Below are 27,698 nucleotides of genomic sequence, written 5' to 3' on the forward strand. Positions count from 1 at the left end.
TCCCAAAGAAACAATAATGGCTGCAACCGGCCGGCAGAGGCAGCGCTATGAACAGGCAGCTCGCAGCCATCCCCACCAGGGCCTTCCCTCTGTCACATCACTTCTTGTAGATGGATTATGTGGCAGAGGGAAGGCTGCCGGGCCCATAGGTATGTTGGATCTCACGGGGGGAGTCAGAGAGAGGCCAGGCCCACGCAGGACGGGCAATGAATGCTAGACTACAACTTGGGGAGGGGGTGGAAGAAAGTGAAAGGGACATGGATCCTGGACTGCAAGTGAGGGGTTGAGGCATAGATGATGGACCGGTAAGTACAGGGAAAAGGGGATGAGAAGGAAACTGAGGCCAGAAAAAAGGGGGGGGGGGAATGGGAGATGCTTCACTTCAGAGAGAGGGGGAGAGATATGCCAGACCATGGGGAGTAAGGAAGGGATTCAGCGTGCAAGTAAGAGAGGTGGTGAGTGAGGTAAGGGGACACGGATGCTGGACCCGCAAGTGGGGGTGGGGGGATGGCAAAGAGGAAGAGAGAGCGACCAAGACCAGAAAGGGGATGGGAAGGAAGAAATTCTTAGCCAGTGGAGAGGGAGAGAGAGAGAAATGCCAGACTATGGGGGCCAAGGAGGGGATTCAACAAGAAAAAGAGAGAGGGGTGTGAATTAGGGGTGATGCAGTTGGAGTGAGAGATGGAATTGAAGAGGCTGGAACCTGAGAAAGGAAAAGGCAGGAAGGAATTTAAGGCCTCAGAATAGGAGAATTCTATGCAAAACACTACAAATTAAACTTTGCAGAATTTTGAAATATTATGTGCAGAATTTTTAAAATTTTTGCACAGAATTCCACCAGAAATAACATTTGGAATACTTTACCTCAATTGTTGAAAAATCAGTATTCATCTACATGCTTTCGGAAAGGTCTGAAAACATATTTGAGAAGTTTAGGAATTGGAAGATTATGGGGTTCTTATATCAAGGTGCATTAACTGATTTAGTGTGTGCTAAATGCTAAGGCACCCATTATATTCTATGGATGCCTTAACATTTAGCATGTGCTAAATCGGTTAGCACACCTTAATAAAAAGGACCTCTATATGTTTGTGATGAATTTTAACTTGTAATAAGTAGGAATATAATTTTTATTGTGAGCTGCTCTGAAGAAAGTGGTGTATAAATACCAATTTAGATTAGAATCATCAGTACATACAGTACAACCTAAGTAACATACTTTAAGCATTTTCACCATCTGTCCCAGTGGGCTCAGGGTCACAGGGAGCAGCATGGGTTTGTTTGAAACTACAACCTCAGGGTGCTGAGGCTGTAACTCTATCCACTACACCACACTAATCAAATTCTGGATACTGCTCCACTCAAACCATCCCAACCTTCTCTCTTCAGGAAAATTACATACAGTGAACCCAGATACCCATGCAGGCACAGATGTTGGAAAGAATTTCACGAGTCCATTCTTGGAATGCTTTTCTCTGGTATCAGGGATGGAGGAGTCAGCATGACAACAAAGTAAAAGTAAGTTATTTTAAAAAATGTCTTTGCTTCTACTGAAGAACCAGAATAACCCTACCTTTAAAAGATGAAGCAGCTGTTTGAAAAAGTTACTACATTTGACCTATCAATACAACTCAACCAGAACAGCAATATTTGGTGGCATTTAAACTGATGGAATAGAAATGTATACAAGTTACATATCAGTTTACTTCCTTATAGGGTGCATTTTTGAAACATTTTCAGTACATAATCAAAAACATTCTGAAAGTAGGTCAGTGCTCAAGCAAGAAGTTTGGGCTACTCCCTGAACAGTGGCCTACTTAACCAATGCCAGCACAACTACACTTAAACACAGACTGAAGATAGGAAACTTTCTAAACAGTAATGGCAAACAATTTTTAATGTTAATTTATTTCTGCTTTATTCGATCTGTGTGTGATCTTTTCAAATAGCCTCTTAAAGTAGAAAATAAAATGTTATTTGAATTAATATCAATGCAGATCACAATCTCCATGAGAATCAATTATTGTACTTCAAAATATTTTAATCTAGGGCAGTGGTTGGCAAACCGCAGCTCACGAGCCGCATGCACCTCTTTAACCACTTGAGTGTTGCTCACGGCTCTGCTAGCTAGAGCAGGGGGTGTTCAACCTGCTTCCCTTCTCCGTAAAGAGGACTTTGAAGCGCCGGGCCGACCAACCTTCCCCACCCAACGTCAATTCTGATGTCAGAGAGGAAGTTCTGGCCCATCCAATCATTGCCTGACTGGCCCAGAACTTCCTCTCCAACGTTAGAATTGACATTGGGAGGGGAAGGTTGGTTGGCCCTGTGCGTCCTCTTTACGGATAAGGGAAGCAGGGAGAGCTCAGAACTCGGCGGCAGCCTGTTCCCCAATGGTGGCGGCTTGGGGGAGGGCAAGAAGACAGAAAGAAAGACGGGAGACAAAGACAGGGAGACAGACAGAAAGGGGGCATGGAGAGAGAAAGAAAGAAAAAGTGGGCAGAGGGAATGAGGCCTGAAAGCATACAGGAGGCTGAAAGAAGGGAAGAAATATTGGATGCACAGTCGGAAGAATAAAATACAACCAGAGACTCATGAAATTACCAGACAACAAAGGTAGGAAAAATGATTTTATTTTCAATTTAATGATCAAAATGTGTCCGTTTTGAGAATTTATATCTGCTGTCTATATTTTGCACTATGGCCTCCTTTTACTAAACCACAATAGAGGTTTTTAGCGCAGGGAGCCTATGATCTTCGAGAGCAGCGCAGGGCATTCAGCGCAGTTCCCTACACTAAAAACCGCTATCACGGTTTAGTAAAAAGGGAGGGGGTATATTTGTCTATTTTTGTATAGTTGTTACTGAGGTGACATTGCACAAAGTCATCTGCCTTGACCTCTTTGAAAACCCGTGGAATATAAATGATAATTAACATTTTCTCTGCGTGCAGTGTGCTTTGGGTTTATTAAAATTTTATTGTTGGTAGATCATTTTGACTTGGTCATTTTAAAAGTAGCTTGCAAGCCCAAAAAGTGTGGGCACCCCTGAGCTAGAGCATGACACGTCCCAATCAGGCATCTCCCTCTCTTCCCCTTACTTTCTTGGCGATTTTCTTCTTTTTTGTCTTCCAGCTGCCCGAGCCAGCTTTTAACAAGTCGCGTGTGGCTGCCGAAACTTCTCCTCTGGCGCAACCAGAAACAGGAAGTTGCATCAGAGGAGAAGTTTTGGCAGCCACAAGCGACTTGATGAAAGCCGGCTCGGGCAGCTAGAAGGCAAAAAAAAAAAAAAGAAAAAAGAAAATCGCCACGAAGGTAAGGGGGAGGGAGGGGAGTTGCTGAAAGACATCTAGTAATCCTTGCAGGCTTAACTGTGCAGGGAATTATTTTTGTAAAATCATGTTTTGTTATGTGACTGGCATTATTCAGACTTTAATTTCTATGAATGAATAGAATGAAAATGAAAGGGGAAAGGGGAAGAGAATGAGAAGATGTTGATTTATAAATTGACAATTTTACAGAATATTATTTCTTTTTATACTTTAATAAATTCAGTATAAAACTATTTGAGGCTTGTGTGGATGGGATCAGATGGTTTGCGGGGATGGGGACCAAGCTCACGGGGACAAATTTTTTCCGTGTCATTCTATATGCTCTGCCAAGAATCGATTTTGACTATGTGCAGGTGAGTGGGGCGTCATTAAATATGTGTTTTGTCATATTTATATTTTAATGTAAAAAAATATTTTTTGTCAATAAATAAGATTATTGTTATGATATCTGGTTTCACTGAATGTTAGTAGCTAGTTTAAAACGACTCCTAAAAACATGGTTCTTGAAAAGAAATTTGGCTCTCAAAAGAAATCTTAATCGTTGTACTGCTGATCTTTGGCCCTTTTGACTAATGAGTTTGCCTACCACTGATCTAGGTGAACACAAGTTGAAGGAATATCACAATGGTTGAAAAATATTAAGCCAGTAGCTTCCTAACCCATCCCTGGACCCTACAATCAATCCAGAGCAATGCACTACACAATCAATATGCAAAGCATCTTTTGAAAAATTCCTCCAGGACTTGCATGCCAGGAATAGAAACAGAAACAAAGAAAAATGAAAGCACCATGTACTCCAGGCAGTATTCCTTTCCTTTAAATAATTTGAGAAGGTAGATGGCAGAGATATGGTAAAATTATGTCCTTATCTGATAATTTTCTTTCCTTTAGTCACAGCAGATGAATCCAGAGACGAGTGGGATTACATCCATCTACCAGCAGGTGGAGACAGAGCGCACTGAGTTGTCCTCAGGTATATCTTGGATGCACAGCCTCCTGGCCAACCAGTATAGCTCTTCTCACAGCATTTGAAATAAAGCACATAAAAGGGATAAAACATACGAGACCTAAGGAACATATGCAATTTCTTCCCTCACATGTGCTACCCGAATCACTGCTCTAAACCTGCGAATGCAATGTCTGCCTCAAAGCATGCCCAAGAGCAACAAACCCCACAACAGGGTGGGGCTCTGGATTCATCTGCTGTGACTAAAGGAAAGAAAATTATCAGGTAAGGACATAATTTTACTGTTCTCATCATCAACTGCAGATGAATTCAGAGACTAGCGGGATGTACCAAAGCATTCCAGACATGGAGGAGAGGGGAAATAAACAAGCGAACGTGAAATTCCTCGCCCCCAAATCTTGCCCTGCAACACACGTCCCAGGAGATACTAAATTCCAGAGAGTATGTATCCCACGATCATACAGAGGCTAATCTCCCTAGCACATTTGAGCAGGAGCCATCCTCGCCAAAGAGCACCACGCTGTGGAAATCACTGCTACAGTGTCCCTCCACGAATAGTATGCCTTCTATTGTGACCACCAGGTCCCAAATAACCTCCTGTGGAATGACATCCTCCTGTCTGGCAATGGTCCTTAGCTGATGGCAAAACCCATGAGCACTTCCGCAGACCGGACCCTCTGCCCTCGCAAGACTCTAGGGCAGGGCTGCCCAAGTTCATTCCTTAAGATCTACTTGCAGGCCATTTTTTGATATCCAATTTCTTATACATGCACTAAGGTCCTGGCAAGCTGTAACACAAATGAGCAGGCAGAGAATGGGTTAATCCCCAAAGAAGCTGGATGGAAATATTCATAGAAATTGTGTACAAAAATATTTGCCAGCTAGACAAGGTTACAGGCCTATTTTTCTTTGGTCTTCCAATTAACCTCTTGTACCTGTCTCAATATGACTTCTGTTCTTTCTTCAATCATCATATTTCTTAGCATAATTGGGTCCTGGAATACAAGCCCAAGGGTCCATTGATTAGATTTTTGTTCCATCAGATAAGGTATAGCTGTTTTATGGGCATGGGACCTAGATCATCAAATTGATGGATATTTTGCTGCTTTTTCTGTCCCCCATCTTGAACATCTGGGTTTGCCAATATACAGCCCAGTCCAATTAGTGGTAAACTTGAAATTATTTCTGGGTAAGGAGCAACAAACACCTGTATGTGTGATTGACTCTTAAAAGACTGAGGAACTATTTCCTTGACCCTGAAGGTCAGGATGGACTAATTGGCTATGGAAGCAAAACGATATAAAAGGTGTGCTATTTCTCATGTTCTTTGGGATTTCAGTTAGTGCCTGTGTGAGCCCCCGCCACCCTGACTGAAATCCCCATATTTCTGTGTGTTTGCAACTTTGAATACTTGTGGCTAATGAATCCTTTCCCTTCTCCTTCTGTGTCCGAGCATGTGTTTGTTTGTCCCTTTGTATGGAGTTAGGGATTTTGATTTAACTTAGCACTTACTGAGTACCGGTAACTATCTAGGTAATATGTGTCTCTCTCTATTTGATTCCTTTTTTTAATTAGTTCTGAGACTTTCTATTTCCATACTGTAAGGTTTATCTCTGTCTGTGTCTCTGGGGCTGGGACACTAAAGAAGGAATCAGCATGGTTTATTGAGAACTCTCCCCATCTGGACTATCCTTATTTACTTTCACATATACTGATATAAGAATATTTCCTTTTTTTCTAGCCTGCTCTATTCTTTCAAGCCTTGCTTGTGGTCTCTTAGGTCTGAATAGGAAAAGCTTTCTTTTTGTGAAAAAACACGCTTCTCCCTGAGGCTGCAGCTTTTGCCTACACTTAGGTAAAGGTAACATTCACGAGACACTTTCCTGCCTTCTGGTACATATCGGATTACTCTTTCTGCTTCTCTCTCCCCTCTCATTCTTCTATGATATATTGCTATCTTTTCTAGTCTGTTCTAACTGTTCTTATTATCTGCTCTGAGTCCGGAGTTTCTGTCTCAACTTAAGAGCTTCTTATCACAAACTAGCTGATGCCCCGGCGTTGCACGGGTATTTAATTTATAGCAATAACACTGTAAATGGATTCAAATAAAGATACTTTATAGTGGTGAATGAAATTATTTTTTTACAGCTTAATAAAAAGTACAATATTCAAATTATAATGTGAAATATTTGACAAAATGAATACAATACAACTAACGCAAAACGTGATTATAAACAACAATTTTAGTTTCACCTCCTGGAGCAAGAACATATAAATTCTTGGGTGAACCCACCCTTGAGCAAGCAACATAGAGTTGTGGGCCGCGAGACCCCCAGAACATATCATCCCAGGTAGTGAGGGATCTGCATACCAAGTTTCGTTCAAATCGGTCAAGCCGTTTTTGAATTACTGTGAGAATGGCAGCTTTTTACATTTTTTCCATTGACATGAATGGGTGAAATCTGAATTTATGTTTGTAGCTCCGCCCACGTGTGCAGGTGGGCCGCGAGACCCCCAGAACATATCATCCCAGGTAGTGAGGGATCTACATACCAAGTTTCGTTCAAATCGGTCAAGCCGTTTTTGCGTGATCGCAGCACATACACACACACATACATACATACATACACACATACATACTGTACCTCCGATTTTATATATATAGATTACTCTCCTGCTAATGCAGCATACTGTGAATTAGGGACAACCATTAGAAAGCTTTTGGATTGCTAGAAAAATTCTTGCTTTTATTTTACTTATGCAAGATATCTTTCACCTTTTTTCTAGTTCTAGTTTGTAACGCATAAATTGGACTATAAGATGTTTGGCTTGCTTGTGTATTTTTCATATATGAGATTTTCTTTCCTTTGTATATATGTGAGACACGTGCTTCTTGAAATAAAATAAATTTTCGGAGAGAAGAGGTATTTATTGGGTAATCCCAGAACTCAGATGTGTGCGAGATGCATGTTTGGCATTGTGGGAGAGTTATGGTTGTAACAGGGCAAGGGGGTCTTGCGTGTGGGCTTTCCTGTGGCTCTTACAGGGACTATAATGAAAAATATAAATTTTTGAAAACTCTTTTCCTTGCCTACTGAAGTAGATAAATTATTGAACGTCCTTTGTATATTTCACAGCTAAGTAATTTGTACACATAGTACAAATCGGAAACAAAACATTCTGATATCCAACTAAATGATGCAGTGTAGTATATCAACAGAACTTTTTAAATCAGCCCCAATAACCTAGGCATTTGAAAAACAAGAAGCATAAGAAGTGCAGCAACATACTGCCTCATTCACCAGGCCTTCAACATCCCCTTTCTGACCAATAAAAAGATGGATGCAAGGAAATCTGATATGATGGTCACAGAGAAATAAAAATAGAACAGATGTATTACTGTATTTTCACTCATATACCGCGCACCCGTGTAAAACACGCACACGGGTATAGCGCGCGGGGAACTGTAATTTATGTAAATACATTTTTATATACCGCGCACACCTGTATACCGCGCATGCCGCCCCGACTCTCCTCTGGCCAGCCCGACTCTCCTTTAGCCCGCCCCGACTCTCCTCTGGCCAGCCCACTCTCCTTTAGCCCGCCCCGACTCTCCTCTCCCCCTTGAAGTCCTGTCCCCACCCTGAAAGCCAGATACCCCCCCCCCGATGTCCGATTCACCCCCCCCCCCCGCAGGACCGCTCGCACCCGCACCCCGAAGGACCGCTCACGCTGGAACACCCCCCCACCCCGATGGACCGCTCGCACCCCCACAGCCTCCCCCCCCCCATCATGTAGAAGTTTCCTACCGTCGTCCTGCTGCTTCCTCTGCTGGCGGTCCTGCCCCTTCTCTTAGCCCTGCATCTACGCTGCTTCCTCTTCCGGCGGTCCCGCCCTTTCTCTGACGTCAGAGCCTGGCTCAAAGCCTTCTGGTCTCGCTCTCTCCGAGATTCTGAATCTGAGAATCTCGGAGAGAGCGAGACCAGAAGGCTTTGAGCATGCGCAAATGCTCAAAGCCCAGTCCAGCCCGGCACAGGGAAGAGGAAGGATCTCCCTTGCACCATCCAGCCCAGCCCAGCCCAACGAGGGAGGATCTTCGGGCACTGGCACGTCCTTTGCATTGGTGCTGGTGCCGGTGCCCAATCGGGTAAGCGACCAATGTCTTTGCGGTGCTAGGGGGAGATGTAGGATCACGGGGGTGACGCGAGCGGGGGGGTGGGAGGATGCCGGTTCGCAGGCCAGAAGAGGGAGTAAGCGGGAGTGGTGGGAGGAGGTTATAGCAGCATGCGCGGTATACGCGTGTGCGTGCTATATAAAAAAATTTTTTTTACACAAATGGTTTGGACCCGCGTGCTATACGCGTATGCGTGTTATACACGTATGCGCGTTATATGCGTGAAAATACGGTAATTTTTAAGTCAGGGCCCAAATGAGCTGAGAAGAGCCACCAAATATATTTCCATCCAAGGTTGTATCACTACTATTCCGCCTTGAACCGCAAGGTATTGGTGGAATAGAAATCACTAATGTAATGTATGTCAATGACATCTGCCCCACAAGCCTGCCTTCCAACTTGTTGTTGAGGGTATCCTCAAAGAGGTAGGTATTTTAAAATGCATTCTCCATCTATTGAAAAATGCCTTACTCCTAAATAGGCTAAAATCTATCGGTGTTTGCGACCAAGTTTTACAATGGTTTATTTCTTTCTTGTCAAATCGAAAATATGCCGTACAAATCAAAAATCGAAAATATGCCATAGGTTTCGCAATTTACACGTACGCAGACGATATTCAACTGTCTCATCCTTTAAACCCAGAAAATTTAGAAGAAATATACCAGATTAATCAAAAATTAGAAACAATCAAAAATTGGCTGAAATCTAATAGATTATCGTTAAATATTAAAAAAACAAAAGCCATGCTCTTTTCACACAAACAAGGAACAAAGTTGTGCTCTCCCTTCAACATTAATAACACTCCTATCAATACAGTTTCATCATTAAAATTACTAGGAGTCGCCATTGATAAAAATTTCTCTTATCATGAGCACATAAGTAGCATAGTCAAATCTTGCTTTTATCGCCTACGTCAAATCCGTTCTATTTCCAAGTTCTTGGAACCAAAATCCCTTAACATACTTATACATTCATTTATTATCTCTAAGCTAGACTATTGTAACTCATTACTACTAAACATTACTCAAAAAGAAAAGAAACGGCTACAGATAATTCAAAATCTTGCCGTTAAACTTATTCACAACGGGAAAAAATATGACCATGTAACCCCCTTTCTGGTTGCCTCACATTGGCTTCCCATTAACCATCGCATCACCTTTAAAATTCTACTTTTAGTATTTAAAACTTTATCCGCAATTTATAAACAGGATACTTATTCCATACAACTCTTCTCGCTCCCTTCGCTCATCAACCCAAGGTCTTTTGGTAGTCCCTTCTTTAAAAGTGATCGGCACCAGACGACATGATATATTTTCAGTAGTAGCCCCCCAAACCTGGAATTCTCTCTCCCAATATATAAGAGACGAAAAAGACATTAGCCATTTTAAAATTAATTTAAAAACCTTCCTGTTTAAAGATGCTTTTACCTCCTATATGGAATAATTACAGTGCAGCAGTCCTTTATCAAAAATAGAATAATAAAAAAAAATACCCCTCCTTTTTTGTCTCCCTTTTCTTAAAATGATTAATATTGTAACCTTATCCCCTCATCCCTTTCCATCCAGTCAAGTCTGTTGGTCTGTAGGTCTAACCCCTTTCTTTGATTTGTTATTATCATTCTTTTGTATTTTAATATATGCACAAATTTGGATTTTAATGTAATTCGCTTAGTATTTTATGTATAAGCGATTCATCAAATTTCGAATAAACTTGAAACCTTGTCCTTCAAACAGTTTAGATAGAGGCGCAAAGAGTAGCAGAAAAAAAAAAAGCCAGAATGACAAGGGCTGCCACAGAGTCCTTCAGGGGCTGCCACTGGCCCTTGCACTGAAGAACACCGGCCTAGATTATTCTCTCTTTATTTTGGACCCTCCCCTCCCTTTTGTCCTCTCTTCTTACACATTCAGTACAACAATGGTCCCTCAAGTCAGCCTTTAAGTGAAACAGCTTGGCCACAAAAACTGAATTATAGGAAATAGGACATAAAACCTTAAGGTAGAATGTAAAATTATAGATGCTGTATCCACATCAGATATAAGAAAGTACTTGAAAAGTAGTCTGCCAAATATTCTATCAATGTACTCACCCAAATACAGCTGCTCCTCACTTAACAAATGAATTCCGTTCTTATGACTAGGTCGTTAAGCAAATTGGTCGTTTAGCGAAGAGTATCTTAGTCCCAGCCCCCTCCCAAACTTATCTTAAAACCCTGGTAGCCTAGCAGTGAAGCATGGAGGGAGCAATCTTCCTACACTCCTGTACCATGAATGCCGCAATTAAAAATGGCTGCTGTGAGTTCCCGCCGCAGTCTTGCGAGGCCGCAGGAACTTGTAAACTAAAAGCAGCCATTTTTGTATCATGGCTTTCACAGGACAGAAGTGTAAGAAGATTGCTCCTGTCCCACTTCACCACTATGACACCGTGCTGCCGTTTCCACCAACTGGTCCGAGAGGTGGCTGTTAAGTCTGGGCAGTCGTTAACTGGGTATGTCAATAAGTGAGGAGTAACTGTAATGAGCTTATCTACCACTTTAGAACTAGATTTATTAAAGTACGCTACCATAGCACATGTTAATACATGTTGTGTTATTAGTGCAAAAAGCCCACGGCTTAACAAGGGTCCTGCAGGGCCAGCTTACCCATTAGGCAAACCATGCAATCAGCTAGGGCAACAGCTTCTAAAGGGATAGCAAAACAGATGAGTCACAAATAAAACAGTTCTTACCAACCCTACCAACTGAAATAATCGTCACCACGTACTTTACTCACAGGGAGATGAGCAAATTTTCAAATATTAAATCAATATATTGTATTGGGAGAGGAGCTGCAGGACTAAAGGTCCTCCTGGGCCAAATGCCCCCGTACTGAGTCCTTCTTGTACAGGCAGAATCCAACATTGGGCTTTGACTAATACACTGAAGTGAAATGTCAGCAAAACCAAAATTCTCTGTTTAAGAATCCAGGTTCCCAATTCTCTTTTCCTTCCCTAAGGGAGGTCTTTCCAAAAGGAGGATAGATCCAGATTTTTATGCATTAACCAGGTCTTATTTTGAGCAATCTACTTTTGCTCTACTTGCTCAAAATGATTTTACCTCATCTAGATTACTGTTATGCCTTATATCGGGACTTGTTTTCTAATCTGTTAAATAAGATACAAATTATTCAGAATACCTCAGCTTATTTCGGGCTCCTTTTACTAAACAGGGTAAGAGGTTTTAAGCGCAGGCTGACAAGGTAAATGCTCCGACGCTCATAGAATTTCTATGAGTGCTGGAGCATTTACCTCGTCGGCCCATGCTAAAAACCTCTAGTACCATTTAGTAAAACCCCAACTATATCTCTCAATGCCGCTCTCTCTTCTTAACAAATTGCTTTAGTCAAACTATCAGGGCTTCAGACATGCCATTTGGTCACCACACAATTTTTTGTGTTTGCTTGGTTGCCAAAATTCTTCCACTGGCTATGGCTTCTTCACTAGCCCCTACTCAATATGTTTCACAATTTTTTGTTTTTTTTAAGTGCTTCATTATATCTCAAACTTATTAAAGTGCTTAATATCAATAATTTAACCGTTATAACAACTGGTTAAAACTTATCTTATTATATTCTTTTTCTATGTGGATGGAGATGGTGCAGAATAAGTTGTGAAGGGGGGACCTTTTCTTGAAGCAGCCTGTCGGCGAAACATGTCGGATATGACAGGTCCCTTTCCCGATGAGATAAGATCATCAAGAAAAAGAATATAATAAGATAAGTTTTAACCAGTTTTTATAACGGTTAAGTTATTGACATTAAGCACTTTAATAAGTTTGAGATATAATGAAGCACTTAAAAAAAACAAAAAATTGTGAAACATATTGAGTAGGGGCTAGTGAAGCCAGTGAGAAGAATTTTGGCAACCAAGCAAACACAAAAAATTGTGTGGTGACCAAATGGCATGTCTGAAGCCCTGATAGTTTGACTAAAGCAATTTGTTAAGAAGAGAGAGCGGCATTGAGAGATATAGTTGTGGTATTATGAATGGTTTACCAATGCCAGAGTATTGACTGAGATTATAACGTGTGATTTAGTAAAACCCAGCATTAATATTTAACATGAAAAGATTTGAGAGTTTCCTCCATTTTAGCTAAATTGTATTTTGAAATTGATATTTGGTTACATGTTGTATTTTATGCTGCTTAATTATGTATTCATTTTTACTACTATTTGAATTTTTACTATTATAAACTGTTCATGAGCTTCTGGTGCAGACAGTATATAAGATTGCTATTATATTGTATTGTGCACTGGTTCATGAGCATATTTTCAAGTCAGCATATCTGGAATAATCAATCTTTTTATTTGATGACCTCCAAATTAGCTCAGATACCACTTTTCGGACATTGCTTTCATTTATAAAATCAACTTGCTGGTCCACCCTTTGAACTGCAGTGGAGTTCATTATTTATGAACTTTTAAGACACTATTTTCTGCTCTTGCAATTCCTTTTTGGTAGTGTTTCCCCCCTCTAATTAGGTTAATTGTGATGGCTTAAAAAACCTGCAGTTGTCACTATGGAAGACTTTACAGCAGATGGATGACTATTCAGTTACATTCATTTCAATTATCTAAGAGACAAGATTACTAGAAGATTTTAAGAAGTTAAAACAATATGATCAGTAACTAAGAGTAAACTACATCGATCCTTCTGAGATACATAATTAAACGATTTATGAAACAGTTGGTAGTTATTAATAAATCTTATGACAGTAGGTAAAGAACTCCAGAATAAACAATCTGATACAGAGTTCAAAATCCTAACGGATGTTCCCTTTTAATAGCTGGACAACATAATGCTAAAAAAAGTATTTTACCCAAAAGTAGTTTGCAAACTAAACAAAACATATTTGCATTTTCTAAAAAAATGCCCCCGAAAGACTTAGGGCTCATTTTACGAAGGTGTGTCAGGGCCTTAACGCATGGAATGTCGCGCGCTAAAATGCCGCAAGTGCTAGCCGCTACCGCCTCCTCTTGAGCAGTGCGCACTAATCCGGCGTGTGCGTTAACAACGCTAGCGCACCTTTGTAAAAGAAGCCCTAAGAGTTTAAGGGCCAATATAGTAACTCCTCAGTAAAGATGTTTTTGAGGCCTGGATGAGGTTGACCTACTTGGAGGCTCCCATGAATGTTCTGTGGATCGTCGCAATAGAATTTCCAGGGAAGACATCTTCTTCATCCTACCTGAAGTGCTACGTTTTGAGGACCCAGTAAAACGACATTATTTTCTCCATGGTTAAAGCAACATCCCTTGCACCCATCAAAAAAGCTTACATGTGCATTACTCATTTTAGTAGATGAAACAAAACTATTAGGATGTATATTTAACCCTTTCAGGACCATAAGGATCGTAGGCCAATTTTTGTGGTTTTGACGACATTTTTATGGTAAAAAGGGCTTGCAGATGTCAAAAAATTGATTTTTTTTGTGAAATATCATTTTTTTTTTAAATCAAACTTCTGGCTTATGGACAGTGTGGCAAGTGAATCTTCTCGTCAATCTGGCAACGACGCTAATGAATGAATGTCGGAACCAGTTTGTTTACATAAAGGCAGTATCCTATGGAATCAAATTTAGAACTGTAGACTATCCCAATCAAAATTTATAGGATTTTAAAGTTATGGGACAAATATGTCCCTTGGTCCTGAAAGGGTTAAGGGCCAATATAGTAACTCCTCAGTAAAGATGTTTTTGAGGCCGGGATGAGGTTGACCTACTTGGAGGCTCCCATGAATGTTATGTGGATCGTCGCAATAGAATTTCCAGGGAAGACATCTTCTTCATCCTACCTGAAGGGCTACGTTTTGAGGACCAGTAAAAACTACATTATTTTCTCCATGGTTAAAGCAACATCCCTTGCACCCATCAAAAAAGCTTACATGTGCATTACTCATTTTAGTAGATGAAACAAAACTATTAGGATGTATATTTAACCCTTTCAGGACCATAAGGATCGTAGGCCAATTTTTGTGGTTTTGACGACATTTTTATGGTAAAAAGGGCTTGCAGATGCCAAAAAATTGATTTTTTTTTGTGAAATATCATTATTTTTTTTTTTTAAATCACACTTCTGGCTTATGGACAGTGTGGCAAGTGAATCTTCTCGTCAATCTGGCAACGACGCTAATGAATGAATGTCGGAACCAGTTTGTTTACATAAAGGCAGTATCATATGGAATCCGTACATATCAAATTTAGAACTGTAGACTATCCCAATCAAAATTTATAGGATTTTAAAGTTATGGGACAAATATGTCCCTTGGTCCTGAAAGGGTTAAGGGCCAATCTAGTAACTCCTCAGTAAAGATGTTTTTGAGGCCGGGATGAGGTTGACCTACTTGGAGGCTCCCATGAATGTTCTGTGGATCGTTGCAATAGAATTTCCAGGGAAGACATCTTCTTCATCCTACCTGAAGTGCTACGTTTTGAGGACCAGTAAAAACTACATTATTTTCTCCATGGTTAAAGCAACATCCCTTGCACCCATCAAAAAAGCTTACATGTGCATTACTCATTTTAGTAGATGAAACAAAACTATTAGGATGTATATTTAACCCTTTCAGGACCATAAGGATCGTAGGCCAATTTTTGTGGTTTTGACGACATTTTTATGGTAAAAAGGGCTTGCAGATGCCAAAAAATTGATTTTTTTTTGTGAAATATCATTATTTTTTTTTTTTAAATCACACTTCTGGCTTATGGACAGTGTGGCAAGTGAATCTTCTCGTCAATCTGGCAACGACGCTAATGAATGAATGTCGGAACCAGTTTGTTTACATAAAGGCAGTATCATATGGAATCCGTACATATCAAATTTAGAACTGTAGACTATCCCAATCAAAATTTATAGGATTTTAAAGTTATGGGACAAATATGTCCCTTGGTCCTGAAAGGGTTAAGGGCCAATCTAGTAACTCCTCAGTAAAGATGTTTTTGAGGCCGGGATGAGGTTGACCTACTTGGAGGCTCCCATGAATGTTCTGTGGATCGTTGCAATAGAATTTCCAGGGAAGACATCTTCTTCATCCTACCTGAAGTGCTACGTTTTGAGGACCCAGTAAAACTACATTATTTTCTCCATGGTTAAAGCAACATCCCTTGCACCCATCAAAAAAGCTTGCATGTGCATTACTCATTTTAGTAGATGTATATTTAAAAACCAAAAAAGCATCTCCTTACCGCCACCTGTTGATCCCCACATTAGATGAACCTGCAAACCAGGGATCGAGGATGTAGACACAACGCACGGTGTCAGCGCCCTGAATGCACTCTCTCAGGGCCGGGTTGTCGTGGAGCCTCAGTCCTTTCCGGAACCAGTGCACCGCGTTCACTCCCATCTCCAGAACTGTCTCGAGCAAACGAAAGCTGCCAAACGTGAAGGGAACTCTCGTGCTCGTTCTTTCAAAAGGACAGCTGCTCAAGTATCAGTCGATGCAGAGTTATTAAATGAAAAAAAAAAAAAAAGCCACTGCAATCATAAATTCAGGTCTCTCTACTACCAAACCCGCACTATTAGATAGATTCGCCTTTTTTTTTTCCCTCCTTAATTATAAGGTGCACAGAAATGAAAGATTTTTTTTTGGCTGTTGTTGTTAACGAATTTCTCCCCCTCTTCTTGGTTGATGGCAACAGCCCGCCCGACAGTCCGACGGGCGTCCAGATCACTGGCAGAGGTACAGCTATTTCGCACCTTAGGTATTCAACAGCGCGCGCGTTAGGACCCAGCGGGCGGAAACCGCTTCGGACCGAGACATAACTTCAAAGAAAAGACCGGTCCGCGCCCCCTACGAAAAACAAATACCCAACGCCCGTCTCCCCCCACCCCCCAAGGAGAAAACTTACGAACGAACAAGGCCGCACCACAACCGTCCGCGGCAGGGACCGAGAGTCTCCGAACAGAAGAGGGGCAGCGAAGCGGACCTGTGGCTACGGCGCAGAGAAGCCGAGCGCGAACTACCGTCGCGAACGTCCCTCGAGGAGAAAGAAAACCAAGTCCCCCCTTCCCGCCATCCCCGTCCCCGCGTCTCGAGCCGCCCGTGACGAACGTTCTCCAACCCGCCCTCCCACTGCTCGGGCTACGTCACCGGAAGGCCGCCCGGCGTTCTCTCCGACCGCCTGATTGGTTCCCGCTGCGGTCACCTGACCCGCTCGCCCTCACGTTTTCGAAATGTGCTCGTCGCAGCAGGCCCGTGACCTAGATAAAGAACGTAGAAGCTCACGGAGGGAAGAAAAGAGTGGAGACGGGAAAAGTTCCGTTCCCTTACAATGCTTATGATTCCCAACACCTACGGCGTATTCCGGGGACATTAAAAAGGGCTTGTTTTAGGGTGACAACCTGTCTGGAAGAGCGCGGCGGCCGTGATTGGCTGCTGGAAACAGAGCCCGGATGAGCACGCGGCTTGGCGCGCGCTGTGTGCGCTAAAGAGCCGGTTGCGTGCGCGCGCTCGTGCTTGCCCCGCTGTGCTGGTGGAGGCGCGAAAACGGGGCTAGGTCAGTTCAGTGATGGGGCGAAGATGGTGCAATAATAATAATAATAATTTTATTTCTTATATACCGCTGTACCGTGAGGTTCTAAGCGGTTTACAGTAGAAACAGAAGAAATGCATTAAGTAAGATTAATTAAGATGAAGAGAAAGTACTTAGAGTTCCCTGACTGTCCCAAAGGCTCACATTCTTGCTAAAGTACTTGAGAAAAATAAATTAGTTAGGTTATAAACATAGAGTTGAAGAAGGTAGGAAAACAGTTCATAGGAAAATTAATTTCGAATACATTATATATTGTTCAAGGCGGAATAAGGAGATAGGATGCGTCTGTTTTGTAGAGGACGTATCAAGGAACAGGGTAGCACAAGGAGAGGATGGTGATGGCAAAGGGGGGGGGGGTTGAAGATGGGATGAAAGAGAGGATTAGTGCAACTCTTAGGAAGATAAGCAGGAAGAACTCTTTGGATGTGAGGAAGGGGTTCAGCAGCTGCGCTTGCATCCAATTTGCTAATAGCGTCTTCATTAGCAGATCTTTGCCAGAACGGACAGTTCTTGTGTCCAGGACACTGTAATCGAAAAGCACAGATAAGTAGCTCAAGGGCTTTGTTATGTAAGGGTTTTTAAAGCCACAGTGTTCCGTGTTTGGTAACTTTCCAGTTTCCTCCTAGTGGAATGTTTTTTTAATGCTGATTGTCTGAAAAGTGACATTTCTTTATGAAGAACTGATCTTGGAAACCTACCAAAGGTTCTTGCAAGACTGGCTAATTGTGGTCATAGGAACTAACTTTTTACAGTGATTGGGGGTGCTAAACCCAATGGAATTTGCCTTGCCCTGGACCTAGAGTTTGCTCAATATTGGGGATGCTCAAGCACCCACAGAGTTGGCTTCTATACTTGTGGTGGTGGTCTCTACTACTGTGAAAATGAGGGAATGCACTATCAGGTCCACTGGACTAGCATTATTCATCCGTGAGCATTACTGAAAAAAGAATCAAATTTAGAACAGTGTTGTTTTACTATATTTGGAGAAGTTGGTTTTTTTGTTGTTGTTTTTTTCATTATCAGGGACAAACATAATCTGAAAAGTTTAAGAATTCCAACATGAACAGGACACTCTTACTCAAACTTTTAACCACTATGACCCCAGATAGTGAAAATAAAATACTGTAGCAGGGCTCTACCAATCTTCCCCTTTCTCACAAACTTGCTTGTGAGAAACCTGTACCGTAAGTCAGAACGGGGCCTGTCAAACTCAATTACATGGGCACATACTAAGGTGCGCTAAGCGATTAGTGCACGCTAAACGCTAATGCGTGTGTGTTAGTCCATGGACGCATTAGCATTTAGCGCCTTAGTAAAATGGGGTAAGTCACAGGCCAAATTTTTAAAGATACTTAGGGGTCCTTTTATTAAGGTACGCTAACCGATTTAGTGTGCGCTAAATGCACACCTTAACAAAGACTTTTCCTCTCTCTTTTAGGTCCTAGTTCATGCTTGCTGTCTAACACCAACTCTGGCAGGATACAGATTTCAAATCTGACATATTGTAATAAAAGAAAATAAATTTATTTTTTCTACCTTTTGTTGTCTTCTCATTATTCAAATCTTTATATTCAAAATTAAGCAGTGTGACAAAAGCAATTACAACTTGTTAACTGAATTTGAACAAGAGCATGGCTGAATAATGAATCTAGACATGGAGAGCAAAACTGTACTAATCCAATGCTGCGTGTGAAAGCAATCAAGGAAAACTGTTTCACCAGGGCCTCATGCACCAAAGCTCATTCTGGAATCCTAAAATTAAGCCGTCCTATATTCAGTGCTACTTAATGAAGTAGCAGATGCTGGCACCTAGATAAATAAGCGCTGACCAGGGCAATCTCAGACTTTTAACAGCATTATTTGAACAGTGCAGCTGAAAATCATTACAGCTCCACGAAGGCCTGCATGTTTTCCACCAACCACCCCCCCGGGTGCACCCAGGCAGCTACCGTACCTCCTCCACCCGACATATCACGTTGTCAGTCCAGGATGCTGGAGGGAGGAAAATGGAGCATGCTCACTCCCACCAATTGGGCGTCTGTTGCAGCGGGTGATGGACAAGCATGAGGTGCAATGAGGAAGAGTACCGACCCCAGCCATTCTCTCTGCCGTGGGCGGGCCAAATCTCGGACCAGATCACGAGCCAAATTTAATCACCCCGAAGACCAGAGTTTGACATGTCTGTTCTAGACCATTCTTCAAGCTTTGTGTGACAATAATAAGGTGCACCTAAGTCCACTTTAGGCACCACTAGGCGTGATTCTATAAATGGCGCCTAAAGATTGACATGTGCTATGCACCGCGTTCTTATTCAAGTTTTTCTTAAAATTTGATATACAGCAATTGCTTATTTTATTTTACTAAGCGAAATACAATAAATAAATTTGCACCATGTTTTTGTTGGGGCAAATAGCCACACCTAAGTTTAGTCGTGTTTCCTTGGTGTAAGCACTATTTATTAAAACCACACGTAACTTTAAACACAGCTTGTAGAATAGCAATTTATTTGGCGCTTATTTCTTGGGTGCCATATATAGAATTTAGCCCATAATATGTGTTTACCTCTGGAAGTATGTACATATAAATCTTAGACTTTCCTGCAAGTTATGTCATAACTGATTTCTAGCAAACCAAGCTAATTGTCCAAAATAACATTCCAATGTAGTTAAGCATACGCAGTGTGTTTTTTTTCCCCTTTGGTGGTTACAGCCTAGGTAGTTGCACCAGTTCTCTTGCATGCAGTCCTAAACAGCAACAGTACACGCCCTGTCTTGATCAATTAACATCTCACCACAAGTGACCAGGCTAGTTATCCCATGCAAATTTCTAATTATAACCCATACTTGGGACAGGAGAAAAATACTGTATATGGGATTTTCTAGCTAGTCAAAACCGCCCTGAAAAGAAATGAATAATTTTGTACTGTAGAAAACAGCAGGGTAATTGACTGTATCGTTTAAAACCAATTAAAATCTAATTTTTAAAAAATGTAGGCACATGCAAACACCTACAAACAGTGTCCAACTCCTGTGCATAGAGAGGCCTACCAGTGTCTAGACTTAAGCAGGCATAGTTAACACTGGGACATAGGCTCCGGTTGGCGCCTCTATGGATGCGAATCTTGTTGAAAGTAGGCGCCGGAAATGTAAGCCTCTAAAACTCTGGCATCTTAAAAATAAACCAAGATGTGTGGGCTTTAACCTAATTAGGCCTTCAATTGTTTTCAGAGTTTAGTTTACTATTCTGTTTCGCCTTTGTTTTCAGCATTCATCCGCGTTTCCTTTCTCTGTGTCCTCATCCTATTTTTTTCTGAGTCACCATGCTGCTGCCCTTTATTTAGCTTCTTCCAACCTCTTCAGGACAGCTACCAGTAGAAGGCAATTACTTTTGATACACTATTTGAATGGTTTCTATGAGCGTGAGAAATTTGTTACATAAAATCTTATCTTTTGCTGTTTGTTGGCGTGATGTCCCTGAATTTCTGCCACAGCTTCCTCCCACAAACTCATGGTATGGCGTGTGATATCCATGACCCAGTACATTATGTGATTCATTGTTGGATGGTACATATTCTTTCTCTATGGTGTACACGTACAGCTTCTCACCTATAAATGATGATGCACAGCTCTGCAGAACATTATGTTGCCATACATAAATAATCTGGGAAAACTTGGATAGCCATGGTCTCAGATGTGTCATCCAGTTTAGAACACACTGAAGTACATGAATCGGTTGGATTCAGGTATTTTCAGTAGAGTAATGTAAAAGGGGTGAGGTTTGGGTGAGACTAGGGTTGCCAGATTTTCCAATGTAGAAACCCGGACATATGGCCCCGCCCCATTCTGTCTCCAGCCCTGTCTTGTTCCGCCTCCAGCCCTGCCCCATTATGTCCTCGACCCCGCCCCCACAAAGCCTCGTCTTTCTTCTTTGGATCTCTGGGCCATGTCTAGAGGGCCTCTGAGCATGCGCAGATACGTTTGATGTCATCAGTGCATGATCAGAGGCCCTCCAGACACAGCCAGAGGTCAGGGCTTTCCAAAACCTGGAGAAACTACTGGGTTTTGGAAAGTCCATCTGGACACCCAGACAGTCCTCTAAAAAGAGGATATGTCCAGGTTTTCCTGGACGTCTGGTAATCCTAGGTGAGACTAGGACAGGACCATAAAACACATGTGAATTCCCTACTTCAGAAGGGGAATACATAACATAACATTGTGCTTTATTAACCGTGTAGATCAGGGGTAGGGAACTCCGGTCCTCGAGAGCCGTATTCCAGTCGGGTTTTCAGGATTTCCCCAATAAATATGCATGAGATCTATTTGCATGCACTGGTTTCAATGCATATTCATTGGGGAAATCTTGAAAACCCGACTGGAATACGTCTCTCGAGGACCGGAGTTCCCTACCCCTGGTGTAGATGTAAGTTCAACGCGGCTTATAAAAGATTATAAACAGTAAACATAATCTAAGAAATAGGAATAAGTTAATTAGCCAAATACTTAGAAAAGAGATAAGTTTTCAACTGTGTTCTAGAATGTTTATAAGAATAAGCTGTAAGCAACAATGATCAAAATTCTTTGTCATGGGAAGCTACCTGAAACGCTAAAGTGTGATTAATAAATTTCTTACTTTTGCATCCCTGTACAGAGGGAAAATTAAACAAAGCATGAGTTTTCCTGCTATGTTTGTATGAAGCTATGGATGCATTTATATTAGAGCAGTGGTCTCAAACTCAAACCCTTTGCAGGGCCACATTTTGGATTTGTAGGTACTTGGAAGGCCTCAGAAAAAAATAGTTAATGTCTTATTAAAGAAATCACCTCTATTGTAAACTTAGTGACTCACACTACCCACTCACGTAAATGCGCTGTCGCACAAATCTTATGCACTAGCACAGGTTGGTTTAGAGATTAACAGGGGTCTCAAGTGCTCACTACCAGAAGCCTGAGTTATTTGTCAAAGCCACTGGCTGATACCGTGAGCTATCATCGGTCCCGTATCTTATCTCTATGCCTATGATTTGTGCATTTTAGATATATAAATATTAAACTATTTTCTGTATAAATTAATCCTAAAATCTATATTACTTAATGCTTCACCATTCCAAATGAATCAGGATTACTTAGCTTTTTGTCTTTATATCTTTTTCTTGCTGTTTTGTTCCCATTCCGTATAATTCAGGATTTCTCAACTTATTTTCATTATGTTAATCCTGTTATTCTCCTCTACGGAAGATCTCCGTTTCGCACCCACATATTAACAAGGGGCTTCTTCAGGAAAGCACCAACTGCCTCTCTTAGCTTCCTTGGGCGTAAACCTCCTAAAGAGAGACACGCTGGATCCTTCTCAACAGCCTCAGGCTGTTGAGCCAATGTTTGAGCCTGAGGCTGTTGAGAAGGATCCAGCGTGTCTCTCTTTAGGAGGTTTACACCCAAGGAAGCTAAGAGAGGCAGTTGGTGCTTTCCTGAAGAAGCCCCTTGTTAATATGTGGGTGCGAAACGGAGATCTTCCGTAGAGGAGAATAACAGGATTAACATAATGAAAATAAGTTGAGAAATCCTGAATTATACGGAATGGGAACAAAACAGCAAGAAAAAGATATAAAGACAAAAAGCTAAGTAATCCTGATTCATTTGGAATGGTGAAGCATTAAGTAATATAGATTTTAGGATTAATTTATACAGAAAATAGTTTAATATTTATATATCTAAAATGCACAAATCATAGGCATAGAGATAAGATACGGGACCGATGATAGCTCACGGTATCAGTCAGTGGCTTTGACAAATAACTCAGGCTTCTGGTAGTGAGCACTTGAGACCCCTGTTAATCTCTAAACCAGGGGTGCCCAACGCGTCGATCGCGATCGACCAGTAGCTCAGGAAGGCAACTCGAGTCGATCGCACTCGTGTTGCCGTCCTGATCTACGGGCCGATCAGCCTTCCTCTCCAGTGTTCTCCCTAGGGCCTTTTAGCTGGGCGGTTCGCCCAGCTGTCATCTGCCGCTGCTGAACATTTAAAAAAAACCCCAAAAAACCGGCTTGGAGATTTCAGCCCGTAGCGAACTTATGCTCCGGGCTCTAACGTGTGCGTGTCGGCTTCTCTTCTCTTCCCTCCGAAACCGGAAGTTATGTCCGGGGGGGAGGGGGAGGAGAAGGGAAGCCGGCACGCACATGTTGAGAGCCCTGAAGCAAGCGTTCGCTACGGGCTAATGCGGGAGACAGGTTAGTGAAGCATTTGTTCTTCTTCCTGCCGGGTCCTGCCTACTTTCTGTTTCCGCGAAGGCAGGACCCGGCAGCATTTCCCCCAGTAGGTTGATCACGATCTTGGGCTGATCAGCCTTCCTCTTCCCGACGGCAGAATTAACGTCGGGGAGAGGAATGCTGGTTGGCCGAAGCAGGGAGAGCTTGGGGCCTGTTATTGGTGGCGTTTGGGTCCTGGTCCCCGATGGCAATGGCAGTGGCAGTGGCTTGGGGGAGGGCAGGGAGAAAGAAAGAAAAATGGCAGGCAGGGAGACAGAAGGAAAGAAGAGAAACAGAAAAAAAGAAAGGGAGGCAGAGAGAAAGAAAGGGCAGGGAAAAGGAAGGAAAAGTTGGGGGAAGGAATGAGGTCTGGAGGAGAGGAAGCATACAGGCTAAAAGAAGGGAAGAAAGATTGGATGCACAGTCAGAAGAAGAAAGTGCAACCAGAGACTCATGAAATCACCAGACAAGATAGGGAAAATGATTTTATTTTAAATTTAGTGATCAAAATGTGTCTGAATTTATATCTGCTGTCTATATTTTACACTAAGGTCCCCTTTTACTAAACCGCAATAGAGGTTTTTAGCGCAGGGAGCCTATGAGTGTCGAGAGCAGCGCTGGACATTCAGCGCAGCTCCCTGTGCTAAAAACTGCTATCGTGGTTTAGTAAAAAGGGAGGGGGTATATTTGTCTATTTTTGTATGGTTGTTACTGAGGTGACATTGCATAAAGTCATCTGCCTTGACCTCTTTGAAAAACCCTGGAATAGGAATGATAAACTCTTCATAGTTTATAAATCTTTCTTTTTGGCTAAGTCTTAATAATAATATTGTCATTTATAGCTAAAGAGACATATGATCAAGCAACTGTTTTATTTTACTTTTGTGATTATGATAAACATACCGAGGGCCTCAAAATAGTACCTGGTGGGTCGCATGTGGCCCCCAGGTCGCATATTTGAGACCACTGTATTATAGTCAGTGAGGCACTGCTGCTTGACAAGAAACTTTTGCATTGCATATACTTTTTATGTAGTTCTTATGCATGTTCCTTGACTTATTTATTTATTTGTTCATTTTTATAGCCCATCCTCCGCAGGAGCACAGAACGGGTTACAATAAAATAAAATTAGGGACTTAGAATTTCCCTATAATTTTTTCTGAGGCCCTCCAAGTACCTACAAACCCAAAATGTGGCCCTGCAAAGGGTTTGAGTTTGAGACCATTGCTCTAGAACAGTGTTTTTCAACCTTTTTACACCTATGGACCGGCAGAAATAAAAGAATTATTCTGTGGACCGGCATTGGTCCGTGGACTGGCGGTTGAAGAACACTGGGCTAAGTTGTGGGCCAGACCCCACCCATCTCTACCCAATCTCCACCCCAGACCCCGCCCCCATAATAGTACTAATTGCACCTTGCACGTCTCGTGACTCATCTGGAAGCCTTCCCTCTGACGTTGCAACGTCATAGAGAAGGCTTCTGGTTCAGGCGCAGGATGCCGGTAGGAGCCACTGCCCGTGGCTTTGTGCACTGAATCAGTTAGGAAGAGGGAGCTGGCTCGAAGATAATGCCGCATCGATCGCACCGTGGATCGGCGGTTGAAGAACACTGTTTTGGACCTGATGCACGTGCTGGCCCTGTGGACCGGCAGGAAATTTCTGTGGACCTGCACTGGTCCATGGACCGGTGGTTGAAGAACACTGCTCTAGAATGACAGGGCATAGTGTCATAGGATTAATGTAAAAGGGACAGACTCAGGATGAAAAGGGGGATAGATGCATAGAATGGCCTCCAGAATAACTATACTGGGTCAGACCAATGGTCCATCTGGCCTAGGGTTACCAAACATCCGGATTTCCCCAGACATTTCCTCCTTTTGAAGACGTGTCTGGGGGTCCGGAAGGCTTTTCAAAACCTGGCACTTTGTCTAGGTTTTGAAAAGCTTTCTTTCGTGTAGGAGGGCACCATGCATGCGCAGATACGACGCAATGACCTCACGCACGCAAACTCTGCTTCCCACACAGAACACTGTTGTTTACATTCCCCTCCCCCAAAGGACGCCGATTCAAAAGATTCTACAATAGGACTCTTGCCTTCCAAACAGGGATATGGAACAACACCCTAAGCCACCTAATCTTGAATTCACTAATATACCACATATTCAGAAAATCACTAAAAACATACTTATTTGACAAATTTTTCTGAACCTCCAACATAGTTCAATACCTATCTCTTCTTGCACGTTCCCCCTCCCTCCCAACCACATAACCGCCCACTTACCCCTTCCCAATTCCAACCGATATTAACTCGCTTTTATCAGTACCTCTTATTGTACACCGTTTTGAACTGAAAGGTATGACGGGACATAAATAAAGCTATTATTATTATTATTGCATCGCATCCGTGCATGTGCGGATGTCCTGCCCGCCGAGAGAAAGCAGTGGGGGGCGAGGCTGGGTGAGATTTGAGGCGGGGCTTGGGGGACGTGACAGGGCGGAACCGGGGTGTGACGGGGCGGGGATGGGTGGGATCCTATTTCCAACAGTGGCCAATCCAGGTCACAAGTTCCTGGCAGAAACCCAAATAGTAGCAACATTCCATGCTACTGATCCCAGGGCAACCAGTGGATTCCCCCACGTCTGTCTCTGTTTATGGTTTATACCGCCTTTCCTTAAACAAAGAGGGCACCTGAATTAATAAAGCATGAGACAAATACAGAGTATCTCTAAGAGAGAGAAAGGTATTGTAGAGCATAGTAGTGGGTATGGATGGGCCATACGGTCTTTGGTGCCATCTAGTATGTCTCTGTGTTGTCTCTCCAATAGGGCTGAGTGGCAGAACATTATCTCCCTCCAGCCATTGTTGTGCATGTTCTCAATTTCATCCAAAAAGTCAAGAAACAACCATCCTAGGCTCATGAGAATCCAAAGTGTGAAAGGAGTTTATTGGAAGTGCAGTTTTGTGTAATGCTTTTGTTTCTCTTTAGCCAGTAAAGGATCTTAGTTTGCTTGGCATATCCACTCAGATTTGCCTATATTCCTCAGAAGGGGTGAGCCTAAACCTTACTGTGATCTTTCTGTGCTGCTGTCTCTTCTCACCCAACCTGTTCCCTTTGGCAACAGTCTTACAGCAGTGAGCTATAAAGAGAGCTTGTGACTCAGGCATCCCTTTTGCCCAGACTTGCAAAATGGGTCAGAAAATCAGAGCTGACTTGGTGTTTCCTCAGCTTTCTTTGGGCAACTTAAACTATGCCAGCTTGCGTTGATTCAGAGGCAGCTACAGCTCAAATAATTCCAATCACCCCAAGTCACCTACTCTTTAAAGCTTGTTTGGATTCTATCTGAACTGTTCTACTCATCTGCAGAAGAGCAGATTTGAGTTTTCTAAAAGACAGAAAAACTCATAACTTTAATCTAGGCCAGTGACGTGCATATTTCCTGTTTACACTGAAGAAAGCCTGGACAGAAATGTGCCTGACTGCTGGGAAGCAACATACTCCCAGGTACAGACACGCCCGCCCATGTAGCCCGCAGTTTAAAGGAACAGAGACAATACTCAGCTCCTTACACAACAGATGCTCTGCCTAGGAGAGGCCAAGACTCTAAAAACTGTCTAGTTGTAAGCCGTGTCAACTGCTGTGTTATACTCTATTATTTTGGGGTTAATTGTATAAAGACTTTTTGGGCCTGATTCTGCATAGAACGCCGGTCTTGCGGCCAAGAATCACGTGTCAATCACGCATTGGCGTCCCATACAGAATCTCGTCTGCCTTAAAGCACAAGCACCTTATCCCCCAATTCTCTTAACTGGTGCCCATGTCAACTGGCGCTGCTAGCGAATCGCGCCTGCCTGATTGCAAAGATAGGCGGCTCAGCCACCTATCTATGCTGAGTGATCCCTTGCCATCAAATGATTGCGGCACAGGAATCTCCGATCAGCTGAGCCGGCAGGACTCCACAAAACTGCAGTCTCAGGGAGCCCTGCCGGCTCAACTGATTGGGGGTGGGGGGTAAATACCCTGCAGCAATCGGCTGAGCCGCCTGTGACTGAGGACTCCCTGGGTAGGTGTCAGGGTAGAATGTTGGGGGTGTCAGGGTGGGATGCTGGGGGTTCGGAGGGTGCCCAGTGGCAGGAGAGAGTGGGCATATCCTGCTGATCTTGGGGGGGGGGGGATTGTGGGGGTATCAGGAAGGAGGGAGTGGGCATCCTTCCTGCCGATCTTGGGGGAGAGGGTGGAGGGGGGTCTTCTGTCACAGCTGGCTGAGCTGATCACAGCTGGGTAGTTTCCCCCTGATCAGCTGAGCCGGCAGGACTCCCTGAAGCTGCGGTTTTGGGTAGTCCTACCGGCTCAGCTGATCAGGGATTCCCATGCCGCGATCAGCTCAGCCGACTGCAGGCATCTACTTTTACGACTGGAAAATGTAGGCC

At 42.7% G+C, this 27,698-nt stretch overlaps 1 protein-coding gene across 2 annotated transcripts in view; it reads right to left on the reverse strand.

Annotated features, from left to right (window-relative positions):
• CRY1 (cryptochrome circadian regulator 1) overlaps positions 1-16,814 on the reverse strand; it is a 64,801-nt gene extending 47,987 nt beyond the window's left edge. The window contains exon 1 of one of the 2 annotated variants that reach the window (XM_033952119.1): positions 15,682-16,814. In XM_033952119.1, coding sequence (XP_033808010.1) covers positions 15,682-15,839 — 158 coding nt within the window. In that variant the 5' untranslated portion in view covers positions 15,840-16,814. The remainder of the gene's footprint in view (positions 1-15,681) is intronic. The other variant, XM_033952118.1, reaches the window with a different exon arrangement.
• Positions 16,815-27,698: the final 10,884 nt, after the last annotated feature.

Source organism: Geotrypetes seraphini, chromosome 7, assembly GCF_902459505.1.
Source record: "Geotrypetes seraphini chromosome 7, aGeoSer1.1, whole genome shotgun sequence".
NCBI classification, from domain to species: Eukaryota; Metazoa; Chordata; class Amphibia; order Gymnophiona; family Dermophiidae; genus Geotrypetes; species Geotrypetes seraphini.